This window comes from Balearica regulorum, chromosome 4 (genome assembly GCF_011004875.1).
Source record: "Balearica regulorum gibbericeps isolate bBalReg1 chromosome 4, bBalReg1.pri, whole genome shotgun sequence".
In the NCBI taxonomy this organism is placed as follows: Eukaryota; Metazoa; Chordata; class Aves; order Gruiformes; family Gruidae; genus Balearica; species Balearica regulorum.
Window position 1 is genome coordinate 24,039,335 of NC_046187.1, and position 16,560 is coordinate 24,055,894.

A 16,560-nucleotide genomic window follows, 5' to 3' on the forward strand; every position below is an offset into this window, starting at 1 on the left:
GCTGGGGTGGGGAAGATGCGCACCGGCGCAAGCAGTTTGCTTTTCCCAGGGAAACACAAGTGCGAGGTGGGAGCTGGGAGTCCCCCTCGCTCCCGCTCCTTCTTCGGATGCGCGGAGGAACTGGATTTCACCTGGCAGAGCGCTCCCGAGGACAGAAACGGGGGTAGCCAAGGACACAATTAATTTATTTCTCCCTAGGAAAACACCCACGCGATTTCATTCCTTGCGTGAGGAAGCAACCCTCTCCGCTTGGCGTGGCAACTGCTGCGGCGTCACATTCAAAGGGCTTTTCTGTGCACGCCGGGAAGCGGCGGTGCTGCTGAACGCGGCTGGGCTTCCCCAGGAGCCGCCGAAAAAAAGACCCGCTGAAAACTTGGCCGCTTCCAAGGGTTCGCTTTCTTCCTCCGGCAATAATTGCCTCGCCCCCTGCCCACGCCTATAAATAACTAAAATTCACTCCAGGCTGAAATAATTTTAAAATAGCCACAAATAGATCAGGTGCAGCCTCCGAGTTAAGAAAGCGCCTATTTTATTTCCGCGTGGTCTCTCTATAAACAAAGCCGCGCAAAAGCTGCGAGAAAAAGGGATCGGGTTAGTTTGGTCTAAACAGAGATACCCGACGTCGTTATTTTCTTAAACACGGAAAACATCACAAAATCGAAAATAAATTTCCCTCTGGCGCCAACTCCGTGTCGCTTGGGGAAAAGGGGGAGAGAGCCTGCCGTAGTGTTTAGTATTTTCTCGCTGTCGTCCGTAAACGAGGCAGGGCGACTGACAGAGATGAGCGGCGGGATTTCGGCTACTCCGGCTCTGCGCTAGCGATACGAGCACGAACAAGAACCCCGGGATTTAAGAAAATTATAGAAAAAATAATAATAATAAAAAAGTGGGTTAAAGAAGGAAACCGAGACGTCTCACAATGGGTTGGCGATCCCTCTTCACACCTGGTGCAAGGACAGCCGCCGGCCCGGCCCGGGAAACTTTGGCCACAGTTACCGTTCCCCTCCGGCCGGGCGGGGCGGACCGGGGCGCGCTCTGCGCGGGCGCGGAAGGGCCGCGGCCGTCCTCGCTCACCTCGGTTCTCCTCTGGCTACCTAGCCCGCCGCCGCGCCGCCTCCGCCGCCCTTTGTCCTTCCTCCTGCCCCCTGCCCCCTCCGCGACCGGGGGTCGCCGCCGCTGCGCCCGTGCCCGCGGAGCGCCGCGCAGCCGCCCGCCCGGCCCGGCCCGGCCCCGCGGCGGGGAGCGTTCGGCGGAGCCTGTGTGACGTCAGGGCCGGGGGAGGCGGGCGGGGCGGGGCGGGGGCGCGGGAGGGCCGGGGAAGGAGGGAGCCAGCGGCGGCGGCGGCTCCGCGGCCCCGCAGCCAGCGCAGGAGCCCGGCGCGGCCCCGCCGCCCCCGGCAGCACCGGCACCAGCACCAGCAGCGCGAGTAGTGGGGCGGAGAGAGCAACCGGCCCCGGTGAGTGTGTCGGGGGGGAGCGGTCTCGGCGGCTGTCGGCGGGACGGGCGCAGGGCTACGGACCCGGCCGGTCCCGGCTCTATGCACCACGGGACGGGTGGCGGGGGCCCCCGGGCCGGCCGGGGAGGGTGCTGCGGGCTCGAATCGCTGATGTCCTCCCGGGCGGCTGCGGCCCGTCCCGCAGGGCTGGCGGCGAGGGGACTGAGCGCTGCCCCCCGGGCCGTTACCCCGCGGTAACGGCATCGGCCTCCCCCGGCGGGGCGGGCGCCGGAGAACCGGCCCCGCGGGAGCGGCCGCGCAGGCAGCGCCTTCCCGCCGCGGAACCACGCACCCGGGCGCGGGACGGGAGCGGAGCCGGCCCGGGCTCGGGGCACCAGAAAATCGGGCGAGCGGGTCTGCCGCGCCGGCTGCGGGCTCCGCGGCCGGGACCCTCAGCACCACCCGCGGGGGAGCGGCGGGGCCCGTCTGCCCCTGCGGGCACTGCGAAGGGGTAGGCCCCGCTCGGAGCCCCCCTTTTTCGTTCGAGAGCCGCCGGCAGCGACTGCGGGCCTCTGACAAAAACCGTCTCGCCGAAACCCCGGACCTCACTATTCGGGCGTTGCTGAGGTATTTGCCAGGGGACTCTGGGATTTTTGGGGCGTTGTGGGTTTTGGTTTGGTTGGTTGGGGTTTTTTGGGGTTTTTTTGTTGTTGGTTTTTTTTTCCCCCTCCCTGAAGGAATAATGATAGATACCGACAAGGGGAAAAAAATAATAAAATAAATGCCGTGTGACACCGCTTTTTTGTCCGCGCCCTGCAGTTGTTGTAGCCGGAGTGCTCCGAGCAGGTTGCCGCTAAGCGGAGCGGGCCCAGCAAGCCGCGGAGAAAGGGAAAACTCGCGCGGCTGGTGCGGTTCCTGGGGCTGTGAGCGCACGGAGGTGCTGAGGGATTTCATTGAGAGCGGAGGAGTGCTCGGAAAAATTGGAATGGAAAAGCAAGTGGAGTTGCTTTCATTTGAGTCGCCGGGCCGGAGACAATAGGAAAACGCTTCTCGCTCCCCTTGGCCCCGCGATGTGGTTTGCAACAAAAATTAAAAAAGGATACGATGAGGAGGAAGGGAAGGATCAGTACGGGCAACTGAGAGCGGGGAAGGAATAATAATCCGTCCGGGAAAGGCACTTTTCTCCGAGGAGACCGGCGATTCAGGAGAGAGGAAAAACTTCCCCTCGGTGGCGGTGCGTGTGCGTGGGGGGAGCTGTGTGTCTCCACTCGTGAAATAAATCAGCCATCGAGGCAGGCGGCGGGGGAGGGCAGCTGAATTTGTCATGCAGGACTAATCTTGACGGAGACCTATCCCGATTTAAGGACCAGCGGTGAAGAATTAAGGTTCTCTTAATCGCCTTCCGATTAATTTAGGCACAACTCGTGTGCTAGGCCCGGCTGCTGGAGGGAGCGGAGTTTCTCCCTGGCGTCCCTCGGCTTTGAATAGAAGCCGCCGTGTCACAACGAGACCCGGAGGAATCCTGATAACCGCACTTTCCCGTTTCCCCCCTTTTTCCTTTTTTTCTTTTTTTTTTTCTTTTTTCTTTTTTTTTTTCTTTACTCCCTTTCCTCCCGTTTTCCCCGTGTCCCATCCTGCTTGCCGGGCGGCGGGGCCGGCGCCGGCGGAGTCCTGCACGGTGGGCGCTGCGGCCGGCGCTGCTCATCCCAAACGTGCCTCGGCTCCAGGCTGCCGCATTTCTAAGCGCCACCTAATAATGCGACCGGTTCAGACATTAAAAAAGAGGCGAAGAAGAAGAAGAAGAAAGATTACCGAAATGATGGTGACATGCAAATTTCCCCCGAAATTATCATAAGTAAACATTTGAAGCCTGGACTAATAAAATCCCATCTGTGTTACTTCATATCGAGTTAGTAGAGAGCTGTGATAATGAATTTTGTAATATCTCACGAACAGACATCTCAATCAGGCACTAATCCTGTGATTTTACTGCCCAACCTCTCAGACCGGGGGAGGCGCCGACGGCGGCCAGGGAGCGCGGAGGCGCAGCCGGAGAGCGGGGCCTCGGCGGGCGCAACCGCGTCCGCGCATCTCCCGCCGCGCAGGGGGCCCAGCTGCCGGTACCCCCCTGCCCCACGGCACCCCCTGGGACGGAGGTTGGGGTGTCCCGGGGCGGAGCACGGCCGCGAGGTTCGCGGACCCTCTTTCACGTCCCCAAATAATGAGGGGTGGAGGGAGGCCGAGCGGTCCGACGGGCTGGGAAATCGCCACGGGGGTTTGCACCTATCCCATGGTGTGATTCGGGTGGGACCCGAGCTTGAGGCGGAGAAAGTGGACACCGTGCGGACGTCACTGGGAAAAGATGGGGGTCCCGCCAGCATTGCTGCGACGCGACTACCGGGCGGCTGGGTTTCTTTTTTTTGCGTTTATTTTTCACTCCCAAAATAATTGTTTTAAAACTCTGGTGCCTTCGTCTTTTGCAGATAACGGGTAATGGAGTCCAACTGCCGCAAACTTGTCTCCGCCTGTGTTCAGCTAGGTAAGAGAAACCATCTCCCGCCGAGCCGGAGGCACGGCGGCCCCGCTGCGGTGCGGTGCGCGGGTGCGGAGACAGGCGGGAGTAGCCCCCAAGAAGCGAGGCCGCCTCCGCGGGGTGGTGCGCAGCAGCGGGCGCTGACCGCTTCTCCCCTGTCCCCCTCCCCCGTGTCCCCGTCCCCAGGGGTGCAGCCCGCCGCCGTCGAGTGTCTTTTCTCCAAGGAGGCGGACATCAAAAAGGGGGAGCTCGGCGAGGCGCCGGAGGGCCGCAAGGAGCCCGCCGGCAGCAAGCTCTTCGGGCGGCCGCCCCCCAGCGCCAATGGTAAGCGGCGGCCCCTGCGCGCCCCTCCGCGCCCTTCCGCGGGCCGCGCTGCCGGGGCGGCGGGCGGGAGCTCCGCGCTGGGCCCGCCTGCGCGGCACCAGGGCGCCCTCTGCTGCCCGCCGGCTGCGCGGCGCAGCTTTGCGCCCGGGCGCCACTTGCGCCTGAAGATGCGCGGCCGCGGGAGAAAGGGGAAGGGGGGTGCGCCGGGCACCCCCGCGGCTGCAGGCGCGCGGTAACACCCACCGCCAGCGCGTCCCCCCTCAAAAAAAAGCATCGCTGTCCGCGCGCCTTTCAGATACCCGCAGCGTCGCTCCCGTGTTTATTTTTATTTTCTATTTTTTGACCCCTCCTGCCTGTAAACAAGCCGCCGGCCCTCGCCGGCCTCCAGAGGCAGGCACCCCCGCAGCTCCCCGTCTGCAGGCAGAGCGAGCTCCTGCCTTCTCTTCCCTTGCCCCTTTCAGGGGGTCTGGTAGGCGAGCCCGACGGGTGGTAAAGAAAAACAGCAATGCAAACATATTACAAAGAAGAAAACAAGCGCTCTGTATTTCGAGAGACTGTTTAATCCAAGATAAACGTAATTTTGTTTAAATAAAATATATTAACCTGAATTAATAATACAGGAAACTAGACTGAATTAATAATGCACGTATTCCTGGTCTCGTGGTTAAACACTTCCTTGTAAGAATACTGTATTAACCCTGTTTGGCCAAACAGCTCGCTATTTGTCAAATAACATCCAGTGATTTCAGGAGGAGCCACGTCCCCTTCCCGAGTCCACCCTCCCCCGGAGACTTTAAGCGGGATTTGCTAGCTGGACTTCAAAACCCCTAGAAGAAGAAACGCTTAGGCCAAAGGAAGGTTAGCGAGCAAAATCCGGGGTAATTCCAAACGCGAAGGTATTACGAGCCGATCATTTTTCATCCCGGAAACATACATGATATTAAATTGTGCACAAATCGGCTTTACCAGGGTCTGGCACTTTTTCCCTCGGCCAGTAATAAGTGTTAAATAATGTGGAAAGGAAGGGTGACATTGCTTTATATATGGTTTGCAAATAAGGAAGGCCTTTTTACCCTCCCCTGCCTTTTCCTCCCGACGAACAGGTGGTCTTAATCAAAGCCCTTAGCACGATCTAATGGGAAAGTGGGGACCTTTCTGATATAATAAATTTATGAGCCCTTCCACGCCAGCTTGATTCGACTAAGTATTTATAAAAGTAATATCCACATATGCTCCCTGACACGGTAACTTTTGCTTCCTCTGCCCAGAAACAAATGGTTATTTTCTTAACCATCAATTATGAACCCGGATTATTGTAGTACATGCAAAATTTCCTGCCTCGTTACCGTATCAGCCGGTCTGTTTTTTACCCGTCGGGCTGCAAGGGAAATTGCTATCTAAACACCTTTAATGCCATTAATTAAAATTTAAGTCTGAGCCGAAGAAGCAACGCGGGGTTGCCTGACCATTAAAACCGTTTACGGGGAAGGGAAGCGTGGAACGACCGCGGCTGCGGATATATCCCCGCAGATGTGCGGATATATCCCCGCAGATGTGCGGGGGGATGATCCTTGTGTGCAGCTCCAGCCCGTGTCTCCGAGAGACGGATCATGGCAAGTCCTGAGAAGCCCTGGGCTGCTCGGGCGACTCGCTGCAAATCGTAGAAATCACGGGTGGGTGTTCTCTCGCGATTCAGGCGGGGTTTTGTTGGGGTTTGGCTTTGATTCGCTTTTAATCGCGCCGTGCTCGTTGATTTCCGTCTAGCCTGACCGTCAGAACTTCGTGCTTTATGTGATTTACCTCGCAAAAAGTCTGGTCCTTGGGGCGGGGAAGCGGAGCAGGGGTTAGTTGGGACCCCCCTCTGTCAAAGTTCAGTTTCGGAAATTACGAGGGCGGCCAGGTAATTCCGCGAGTTAGGCACCATGGGTGGGCCCAAGGAGAATAATCGCTAACTAGCAGCATTGATAATAATAGTAAAAATGCGAGTATTTGGTCAAAACGCTGCTCCTGTGAAAGGAGGAAACGAAATTCAGTAGGAGACGCTCCAAAACGATACGGGCGCCCTGGCTTCCTGCGGGGAAGGAGGCAGGGTTATTCCAGAAGAAAGGGCTCGGTGGCCACGCCGGGGAAAGGAAAATGGGAAAGTATGACAATATTATTGCAGCCTAGAGTGTCAAACGCAGCCCGGCGGGTGTCACGTTTATCCAGAGAGACGGGAAAATTGCTGCCGAGTCCCACAAAAATTAGGAAAACTTCAGCACATGCTTCGACAGCCCACGGCACGCGTAAATGGTTGCTGGTGGGTTTATTCGAATAATTTTTATGCAGGGCGGGTGGATGCTTAAACTATTTGTGTGTGTGTATGTATATATATAATCTATTCAATTTGTTAGCTCTGTGAATGCTACTTAAGGAATCCTTTCCTGTAATCGATAATCTAGGTATTGCTGAAACAGCAGCCTCCAACATAAAACGTTGAAATTACATTCATTCAGCATCACAAATTGATTGTTTCAACTCTTGGAAAAAAAAAATATTCTTTGGTCTGAATATTCAGTAACTTAACATCTCTTTTTCAAAAACCAAAAAAATCCAACGCTGATTCAGCTTTCCGTCCAGACCAGCTGAAGACACGGCAGCGTGCAAAGCCCAGGTCCCTGGTGCTTTGGTTTTGGGGTTTTTTTGAGCCCCGGGACGAGGTGGGCGCTCAGCCTCCGCCCCCCGCGGGAGGAAACGGGCGCGGGGGGGAGGGGGGGAGCGAGGCGGAGCCGGAGCGGGGGCGGCCGGAGCAGGCAAAGCTGAGCGGCACCCTCCCCGCCACATAACGGGGCCAAATTTGTACCCGGAGTTGTGAGCCGAGCGGTGGAGCCGGGGTCTCCCCCGGCCGGGGCGGAGGCACTGCCGCCGGTGCGCTGCTCCTGCGCGGCGCCGGGGAAGCTGCGCGCCCCTTCCCGCCGAGCGCAAATTAAAAGTTATTTATTACGCTTCGGATATATAATTCCGCCCCCCCCCCCGCCCTGCAATCGTCGTCTGACAATAATATATGCAGCAGTTGTTAGCCTCACTCCAGGGAAAACTAAATGTATAACGAAAGCTTATTCGTGAGTAGGAATATACTAACGGAACAATCTGATGTTTTCTTAATCCTATGTAAAAAGCTCTGTAGTCTTCCTAATATTGACTGAATGGGTAATTAATGGCTCTTCATCGAGGAGAATAGCCGGTAATCCGAGATAGGCGAAAGACAACAAGCCAAAGGTAAAAGACAACAGGACTAGCTGGAGACTCTACATAAGAACCAATTTATCCATTTAGGAGAGTATTACGCCTAGAAACAACGATCCCGTAAGGAGATAAAGGAAAAGTGGGAAAATAAATACCCGCAGCAGGTCTGGCCACTCCCCCCCCCCGGCACCCCTAGCCGAGCCGCTCAGCTCCCGGCCCCGCTCCCGGTGCCGCCCGCCTCCCGCACCCGGGCCGGCACCGGGGATCCCGGGCCGCCAGCTCCGGCGGCAGGAGCGGGTGGTCGAAAAACACCATCAGAGAAAAGCAAAAAAAGAGAAAAATTAAAAAGGAAATGCAGAAGGTGGAGCGGAGTGGGGAGCAACCCCAATTCCCCAGCCCACTAGGGGCGCGTCCCGGCAAGCCCTGCAGCGCCCAGCGAGAGGGAAAGAGGGAATTCCCCCCCAAACAGGGTTTTTTTGGGGGGTGCCAGCCCCGCGCAGCAGGCGCGGACAGTCGGTACACGGGTGAGCTGGCCAGGACCTGAGCCCGCAAGGGGATGGGAGCTTCCAGCAGGAAAAAAAAAAAAAAAAAAAAAAGAACAAAAATTAAAAAACACTTTTGACATTTTAATTGAAACCTTTACCGCTAATATATTACTTGGGTGACTACAATTAGGTTGTTTTTCGGTTGGCTGACAGCTTTTAAAATATTATTTCACTCGGGAAATAAAAACTTCATCTCAGATTATAGGTGGGTATTTTTGGATTTACGTGATTTATGGTCACCATGACAACTAATGCTGCGTGGTAGCTCCCCTCCTGCCCGGGGTGGGGGGAGTTTTAATCAAAGGCATGTAAGGAAATGCCGGCACCCTCTCCCTTTGGACTGGCGGGGCCCGGGCCGGTGCCCTGCCCCGCTTTTGGGGACGCGAGAACGGCCGGGGGGGGTCTGTCCCGGTTGGGGCTGGGGGATGCGGGGCTCCCTGGGGGCGAGCGGGCCGGGACCAGGCTGTCCCCGCCGAATGTCCCGGGACAGAGAGGGCCGCAGCGGGGCGGGCACCGGCGCTGCGCCCTGCAAGCGCATAAAGCGCGTAAAAAGCGCTCTGAGCTGCGCAGCCGGGAGGGACTTTTCGTTTCGAGTCGCGGCGGAAGAAGCCAGGATTTCTCCAAACTAACTAAAAATAAATGAATGAAAAAAAAAGAAAGAAAAAGAAAAAAGGGAAAGGAGGGGAAAGGCCTCATCTGCGAGAGGGCTGCATTGTCCCGTTGGAAAAAAAAAAAAAAAACAAAACACAAAACCAACAAAACAACGTGGGCGGGGGGTATCCCCGTATCCCCTCTCCCTCCGGCTCGCCCTCCCCAGGGCTTCGCAGGCTGGTTACAACCCCGACGTGGGGGCTGGAGAAGGGCAGCGCCCCCGCCCAGCGCCCCTCGCAGCCAGGCCGAGGCGGCGCCCGGTTTGCCGGGGCCGGGGCAGCTCCGCGGCCGCGGCGCGGTCCCGTCGTGGGGAAAGACTGGGGAGGGGAGGATTTCTGGGTGCAGGATCGCGGAGGTAGCGAGAGGTTAAGAAGAAACGGGGATATGATTGGTAAACAAATTGTGCAGAATGGAGCTGGATTCATATTGACTTAGTTATAGGTCATCTGCTGCCGGTGCAAAGGGAGGAAATATTTACTTTACACATATACTTTATGATCTTGGGGGAATTAGAGGAAATTCAATAAGAAAACGGCTAGAATCATTTTAAACCCCCTATTTAAAAGACTTAAGCAAATTAGAGTCTTATCAGATTAAAATCCACTACAAATGTAAGAGCATTGTCTCCGTCGAAACGCTGTGGGGTCTGAGGAAAGAGATTCTTTGCCAAATCTCAGGGATAAAAACACGTCATTTAAACAGCAGATAATGAGCAGAATGTAAATTAATTTAACCTTCTTTACTAACAGGCTGCGAAAGTAATATGTGTGATTTAGCGATAACTAAGATTGGGAGGGATGATACGCACCTCGAAGGAGCATCAGCGACTCAGGAGCACCCTTGCGCGGGATGGGAGCGGGGGAAGCAACGGGATACAGAAAAGTTTGGGTTCTGGGATGTGGGGGTGGAGGGCCACATCAAGGGGAAGCTTTCGGTAACTTTTCGATACCCATGACCATGCAGAGGAATTGCAGGTAGAGACGCAACCTGCATTTTCCGCGTCTGGGCTCCCTCGGGCTCCCCATCCCTACCAGGGCCGCAGCTCCCCGCGGGGAGGTCCGGCTCTGCGGGGGCAGGGCTCGGGGACGGGCTCCTCTGCCCCGGGAGGTCCTGACCGACACGGGAGGGCAACCTACCCCCGTGTTAGACCCGCTGGAAACAGCCCCGCTCCTCCTTCCTCCTGCGAGACCCGGGTCCACAGCAGCCTCGCCCCCGCGCTATAAGCGGGCCCGTGAACGGGGACCGCGGGACAGCGCAACCCGTCTCTACTGCCGTTGCCCGGGGCTGAGGGGCCAAATCCTGCTCTCCCCCCCCCCCCCCCCCCAAAATCTCGGGGTGGGGCTGGTCGGGAGGCCGTGTGCGAGGGGTTTGTGAGCCGGCGCCCGGACCGGGGCTTGGCCAAACCCTGCAAACGGTTTTCGGGGGCGCGGGTGCGGGGGCCGCTCTGGGCGCCGCGCCGGGAAGCAGGAGGGTCCCTGCCGAAACGGGGGAACGATCCCTGAGGATAACTGCGCGAATAAGGTGTAAAACTGGGGTGGAAAAGCCTCCTCGGGGGCTCGCTGTTGGAAAGCCGGCTGTAGGGAGGGGACGGGACTGGCAGTGCCAGCGAGAGGATTTTTCCTCCGTTTTCTCCGCCTTCGGCGCAGGCAGAGGGAGACAAGGGAGCCGGCGAGCGCGGGGATTACAGGTGCTCAGGGGCTGGGATGTGCACGCTCTTCCTTACTCCTTTGAGCGTGATGTGAAGCTTTCCGTGGCCGTGGTTATTGTTGTCGTTCGTGTTTAGATGTCGGTGTTGTAGCCGTTCCTGCTACTATTGCTGTTACCAGGCAAAGATCCGCCGTCTAACCGGCCGCAGCCCCCTCCCGTTTGCTTTCCACCCCCTCCATAACGAGGGAATCGGGGCTGGGGCTTCCTCGCTGTCTTCCTCCCTGCCGCAGCGCCTCTCTCAGTGCCGAGCTCTCCGCTCCTCGACCCCGCAGGTCCGCCGGTGCGGGAAGGCAGCGCGGCGCGGCGCGGGCGTACTCGGAGCCGCCCCGACGGGGCTCCCCGTGTGCCGGCCGGCGGAGGCCGGGCTCTCCGGCCGCGGGTACCGCCCGCCGGGCTAACCGGGCGGAGAAGGCGAGGTTTTTGGGGGGGCGGGCGCGCCCGCTGCCGGGAGACCGCGGGGGGCGGCGCGGGGCCGCGCAGGGCCGCGCGGGCGGGGCGCGGGGCGGGGCGGGGGCGGGGGCGGGGCGGGGAGGGGCGGGGCGGGGCGGGGGCGGGGCGGGGGCGGGTGACGTGCCGGCGCGGGGAAGGCCGCCGCCGGTTTAAGATGTCAGGCCAAGAGGGAAGCGGCTGAGCTGATGCGGTGCGGGGCCGGCCGCGGCGCGGGTCCATGCGCGGGCAGCGGAGAGGAGCGCCCCGCGGAGCGCCGCCGCGCCTCGCCGCCCCCGCCCCGCGGAGCCCCGCGGCGGGCCGGGGGCCGCCGGCCGGGGAGCAGCCGTGTCGCCGTGACGGCGATTGCAGGACCGGACTCGCTCGCTCGCCTGCCGCCGCCGCCGCTCCCCCCCGGGCGGCGGGGGCTTCTGGGCTCGCCGTGCCGCCCGGGCGCTAGCCGAGCGCCGCCCGCCCCGACGCGGCTCGCCGCCCAGCAGCCCTGACCCCCCGGAACCGCGGGGCTGCTCCGCGCCGACCCTCCTACACGTACCGACACCTACAGACACACGCACACCTTCTCCTATCGACCCCCCAGGCGCGCACGTAGACTTTGGCGTCCTTTTGCCGATGAACTGCATGAAGGACCCGTTAAGCCTGGAGCGCCTGGGAGCCGGGAATAAGCTGTGCTCCTCCTCACCTTCCTCCTCCTCCTCCTCTTCATCATCTTGCCACCACCACCACCAGCCCGCGCTGGCCATGGCGACGGCGCTGGCGCCGGGGCAGGCGCGCTCCTCCCTGGAGTCCGCCAAGCACCGGCTGGAGGTGCACACCATCTCCGACACCTCCAGCCCCGAGGCCGCAGGTAAGAGGGGGCGAGCGGCAGGGACCCCCGCCCGGCCCGGCCCCGGTCCGGCCGGCGGACCCGGCAGCCCCGCGGCCCGCGATGCGCCGCCGCCGCCCCTCTGCCCGGGAGCGCCCTGCACCCGAGCCGAGACCCGTTTCGTGGGGGTTTTTTCGCGTGCGGTGACTGTGTGCCGGCGTATAGAAAGATAATGACATGTGCAAGGATAGGCGAATGGCATGTGCGGCGGTGGGCGAATTGTGTGGACACAGATGGGCGAATAGTATGGATATAGATCGACGAATGATAGACATGTTATATCTGTCAATAGAATAATAGAATGTGTAGACAGACGAATATGGGTAGAGATAGGCGAATGATGGGGATACAGATGGGCGAATAATTCGGATACAGGCAGAGGAATAGCACGGTGCAGGCAGGCGAATAATATGGGTATAGATAGGCAAATAACACGGATTACAGGTATACAGATGGGAGAACAATACGGATACAGACAGGCGAAAAACTCGCACGTATCGATAGGCGAAAAACTTGCATACGGACAAGCGGAGAAGCGGCTCCGTCCCGCTCACCCGGCGGTGGCTGTTCCTCCGGGAGGAACCCACCCGTGGGTGCCCGCGGGGCGCGGAGAGGCCGCGGCGACGGGAGGCCGGGCGGGTTAATCATTACACCAGCGAGCCGCGGTAGGGGCAGTCAGCGGGATCCGGCCGCGCTGGGGACGAGCCCTTCCGCAGCCGCTGGAGAGGAGGCTTCGGAGGCTTCGGCGCCCTTGTTTTCCGCCTTGTTGTTTTTTGTTTCCTCCCCTTACAGAGAAAGATAAGAGCCAGCAGAGCAAGAACGAGGATGCGGGGCCCGAGGACCCCTCCAAGAAGAAGAGACAGCGGCGGCAGCGGACTCACTTCACCAGCCAGCAGCTGCAGGAGCTGGAGGCCACCTTCCAGCGGAATCGCTACCCGGACATGTCCACCCGGGAGGAGATCGCCGTCTGGACCAACCTCACCGAGGCCAGGGTTAGGGTAAGTCCCGACACGACACCCCGGCTCCGGGCAGCGGGGGTCGGGGAGGAGGGGGGGCGGGGGAAGGGGAGGAGGGCTGAAATGTTTGCAGCTGCTTTCGATTTCGGTTTGTATGCAAACTTCAGAGCCTTTGCACAAAAGCAGGGCAGAGCAGGACATTTCTGTCAAAGCGAGACAGATTGGGATCTCTCTCTCTCTCTCCGGAATATGGTTTGCTGCACGTTTCGCCCTCACCGTGCAATGCGTCCTGCTCCTTTTGATCGAAACGCTAATGAAAACATTAGCCAAGAAAGCAACTCGGAACAGGCTGCAACCTGCGCTGCCTCTAATGAGAAAAAGATGTAAAACACACAAGGGCTTTTACTTCACTCCGAGGCACTCCCGACGTGCCCTTCCTTGCATTTTCTCTTTCTTTTGGTTTCACAATTCGACGAGCGTCTCTCTCCGCCCTTTCCCCCCTCTGAGATTTATGGGACCGTCACGGCGCTGCAGAGATACCGAGGCCGGATCCTGCTCGCCTGCAAACGCCGCGCTGGGGGGGGGAAACCACCAAAAAAAAAAAAAAAAAAAAAAAGCCCCCAAACGGGCCGAACCCCCAAATTTTCGGAAATCCCACATAAATCCTCTCCCCGCGGTTGCTTGAGGACAGCGAGAAAGTGATAACCGGGAACAGCAGCGAGCGGGGCCGGCTCTCCCCGCCGGGCCGGCGGTGTGCGGGGCCGGCAGCCCCGCGGCGGGGAGCGGTGCCCGGCCAGGGCAGCTGAGTCGCCGGAGCACGAAGCGGTGGCGGTGGCGGCGCGGTTTTTGCGGGGATGTTTGGTTTCGCGCGGCGCGGTGCGGCCAGACGGGGCCCGTCCCCGTGGTGCCCGGGCGGCCCCAACCCGGCTCTGCCGGGGGTGCTCAGCAAACACCCCGGGGCGGCTCCAATACACACGGTAAGGCTGCTGCTGGCGGCTGCCCGACGGGTCAGACACCTAGGTGTGGATTGGGAAAGGACACGTTTTCCCCATTGTCTGCGGGGAGGGTCCCTTAGATCTCATTTAGCACGTTGTTAAATGGCGCATTTATTTTTTTTTTTTTCTCCCCCTTTTTTCCGCCAAAGAGCAGTCGAACAAGTTTGTTTAGAAAGTGATTTTCGGCTCTGTAAGCTTTCGTGCGGGAGGAACTTGTAGCTTTAACAAACTGAAGTAAGGATTTATTAGTTGCTGGCTTCCCTCTCCTTCCCCGTAATAGGAAACATCGCCTTAAAATTCCGCGGGTTTCCAGGCGTTTTGCCCTCGCTTTTGCACTTTTGTATTTCCCCTGGATGGCTCCAGTGCGGAATAAGCCAAGGAAGGAGGGAGGAAAAAGAGAAAAAAGACGGGAAGGACGGGACAAAAAAAAAAAAAAAAAAAAAAGGAAGCAAGCGTTGGCCTCTGTGGCGCGAATTAAACCATCGCAAATTATGCTGGGGGGACAACACCCCCCCCACACACACACACACACTGATGGTGGATGGCACTGCCACGGGTCTGCCCTGCTAAACCCCGGCGGCCCCGGCAGCACATCGCTGTCCCGGCCCAGCGCGGGGCTCTGCAGAGGACTAGACGAACCTATATATGTATGTGTGTGTATATACGTACACATTTATATATACATATGTATATACGGACAAGCTCGGCTGTTGCCCCGAGAGCTTGCAAAGGGCTGCGGTGATGGTGGTGGTTCCTGACTAACTGGCGTCTCGCATCTCCCTCCCTCTCCCCCCGTTTCCAAAGGTTTGGTTCAAGAATCGCAGAGCCAAATGGAGAAAGAGAGAAAGGAACCAGCAAGCCGAGCTTTGCAAAAACGGTTTCGGTCCACAGTTTAACGGCCTCATGCAGCCCTACGATGACATGTACCCCGGCTACTCGTACAACAACTGGGCAGCCAAGGGCCTGACCTCCGCTTCCCTCTCCACCAAAAGCTTTCCTTTCTTCAACTCCATGAATGTCAACCCTCTGTCTTCTCAGAGCATGTTCTCCCCTCCAAACTCCATCTCCTCCATGAGTATGTCTTCAAGCATGGTACCCTCTGCAGTCACCGGGGTCCCCGGCTCCAGCCTCAACAGCCTGAATAACTTGAACAACTTGAGCAATCCCTCCCTGAATTCTGCAGTGCCAACACCAGCCTGTCCTTATGCTCCTCCAACACCTCCGTATGTTTATAGGGACACATGTAACTCGAGCTTGGCGAGTCTGAGACTTAAAGCCAAGCAGCACTCCAGTTTTGGCTATGCCAGTGTGCAGAACCCCGCTTCCAACCTGAGTGCTTGCCAGTACGCGGTGGACAGACCCGTGTGAGACAACCAAGTAGGAAACACTGCATGGGAATCCCTCCCCATTTCCCGCAGAGACTGAGAATTTCACTAGAAAGTAATGGGCACTAGAGAGAAAGAGAAAGGAGGAAAAATCAGAGACAGAGAGAGAGAAAAAGAGAGAGAGAGAGAGAGGAAAAAAGAGGAAACCACTGAAATAAGATAGGTCCTTTGTTTTCAAAGGACCTCCTACAGATTCTGAGATCTTTCTTTCACTAAGAGTATTTCAACAGTTACAAGGACATATATATATATATATATGGACAAATGTTTGACTGGATATGATATGACATTTTAATGTTACTATAAGCTTGTTATTTTTTAAGTTTAGCATTGTTAACATAAAAATGACTGAAAGGATGTATATATATCGAAATGTCAAATTAATTTTATAAAAGCAGTTGTTAGTAATATCACAACAGTGTTTTTAAAAGGTTAGGCTTTAAAATAAAGCATGTTACACAGAAGCGATTAGGATTTTTTCGCTTGCAAGCAAGGGAATGTATATACTAAATGCGACACTGTATGTTTCTAACATAATTATTAAAAAAAAATTGTGTGAATATCAGTTTTAGAATAGTACTTCTGGTGGATGCAATGATGTTTCTGATATTGCAATGTAAAACATGCCCTGTGTATAACATTTCGTACAATATTATTGTTTTACTTTTCAGCAAACATGAAAAAAAAATGTGTTTTATTTCATGGGAGTAAACTATACAGCATACAGTTTTGTCTGGATTTTTATTTACTGAGCCAAGCTGCGCAGCGGTAACTGGTCTGCAGTGATTGACTGATCGCTGACACTGGATCTCGTTCTCTGGAAACACAGGGCAGTACTTTTTATTGCAATAAAAATAAATGCTGGCGCTTTATTTTTCCCCCCACGTAAAAAAAAAAAAATAATAAAAAAAATCAATCCCTTGTGCTAACGTCGCATGCTAGAGAAACGCGGGGCTTGGACATGCTGCCTTCCGTGCAGCAGGATCCTTTTATTCCCCCGCGCAGCCCCGAGAAAATGGATTATTTGACATCGTTGGCCTCGAGAATTACCAGCCACAAAGTTGCTGTATCTCGAGCATAAATTTCTCCCGCTGTGAAGGAAGCTTTTATTACATTAAAGAAGAGAGGGTGGGAAGCAAAAAAAAAAAAAAAAAAAAGAAAAGAAAAGAAAAGCCAGTTTGCAAGCGAACTGCTCCTGTTCAAAATAATCTGTCCCCTTTGCCGCCCCCTGCGCTCACCTTCTCCCTTCAGCTGGGAGATCCTTCATGTAATATTACATTTCTATTTCCAAATCCCCCTTTCAGACATGAAGAGAAACAAAGAGCAGCCCAAATAACCGCAACCCCGCCGAGCGCGGGGGTTGAGAGGTTAGCCCCGAGTTTCCTGCGACTTCGTGCTGCAACATGTCGTTGAAGGGAAAGGTCGTGCTCTCGTGTGTTTTGTTTTAAATAATACCGACCCATTCATTCTCAACCTGCTTGTTCGTGAAATTATA

General features: G+C 56.9%; 1 protein-coding gene across 4 annotated transcripts; it reads left to right on the top strand.

Moving 5' to 3' along the window:
• Positions 1 to 867: 867 nt before the first annotated feature.
• Positions 868 to 15,791, top strand: PITX2 (paired like homeodomain 2). 4 transcript variants are annotated; one of them, XM_075751442.1, is made up of 6 exons: positions 868 to 1,456; positions 3,919 to 3,974; positions 4,155 to 4,292; positions 11,445 to 11,711; positions 12,522 to 12,727; positions 14,485 to 15,791. In XM_075751442.1, exons 2-6 carry the CDS (start codon positions 3,929 to 3,931, stop codon positions 15,046 to 15,048), a joined length of 1,221 nt encoding a protein of 406 aa, XP_075607557.1. In that variant the 5' UTR covers positions 868 to 1,456; positions 3,919 to 3,928; the 3' UTR covers positions 15,049 to 15,791. The 4 variants fall into 4 exon arrangements, with proteins under 4 accessions (XP_075607557.1, XP_075607558.1, XP_075607559.1 ...); XM_075751443.1 differs by lacking the exon at positions 4,155 to 4,292; XM_075751444.1 differs by lacking the exon at positions 11,445 to 11,711 and having other exon boundaries at positions 889 to 1,456.
• Positions 15,792 to 16,560: the final 769 nt, after the last annotated feature.

Coding starts and splice junctions, on each gene's coding strand:
- PITX2 (XM_075751442.1), top strand. CDS start 3,929: ATGGAGTCCAACTGCCGCAAACTTGTCTCCGCCTGTGTTCAGCTAG. Junction 3,975..4,154: donor CTCCGCCTGTGTTCAGCTAG/GTAAGAGAAACC, acceptor CCCCGTCCCCAG/GGGTGCAGCCCGCCGCCGTC. Junction 4,293..11,444: donor GCCGCCCCCCAGCGCCAATG/GTAAGCGGCGGC, acceptor TCGACCCCCCAG/GCGCGCACGTAGACTTTGGC.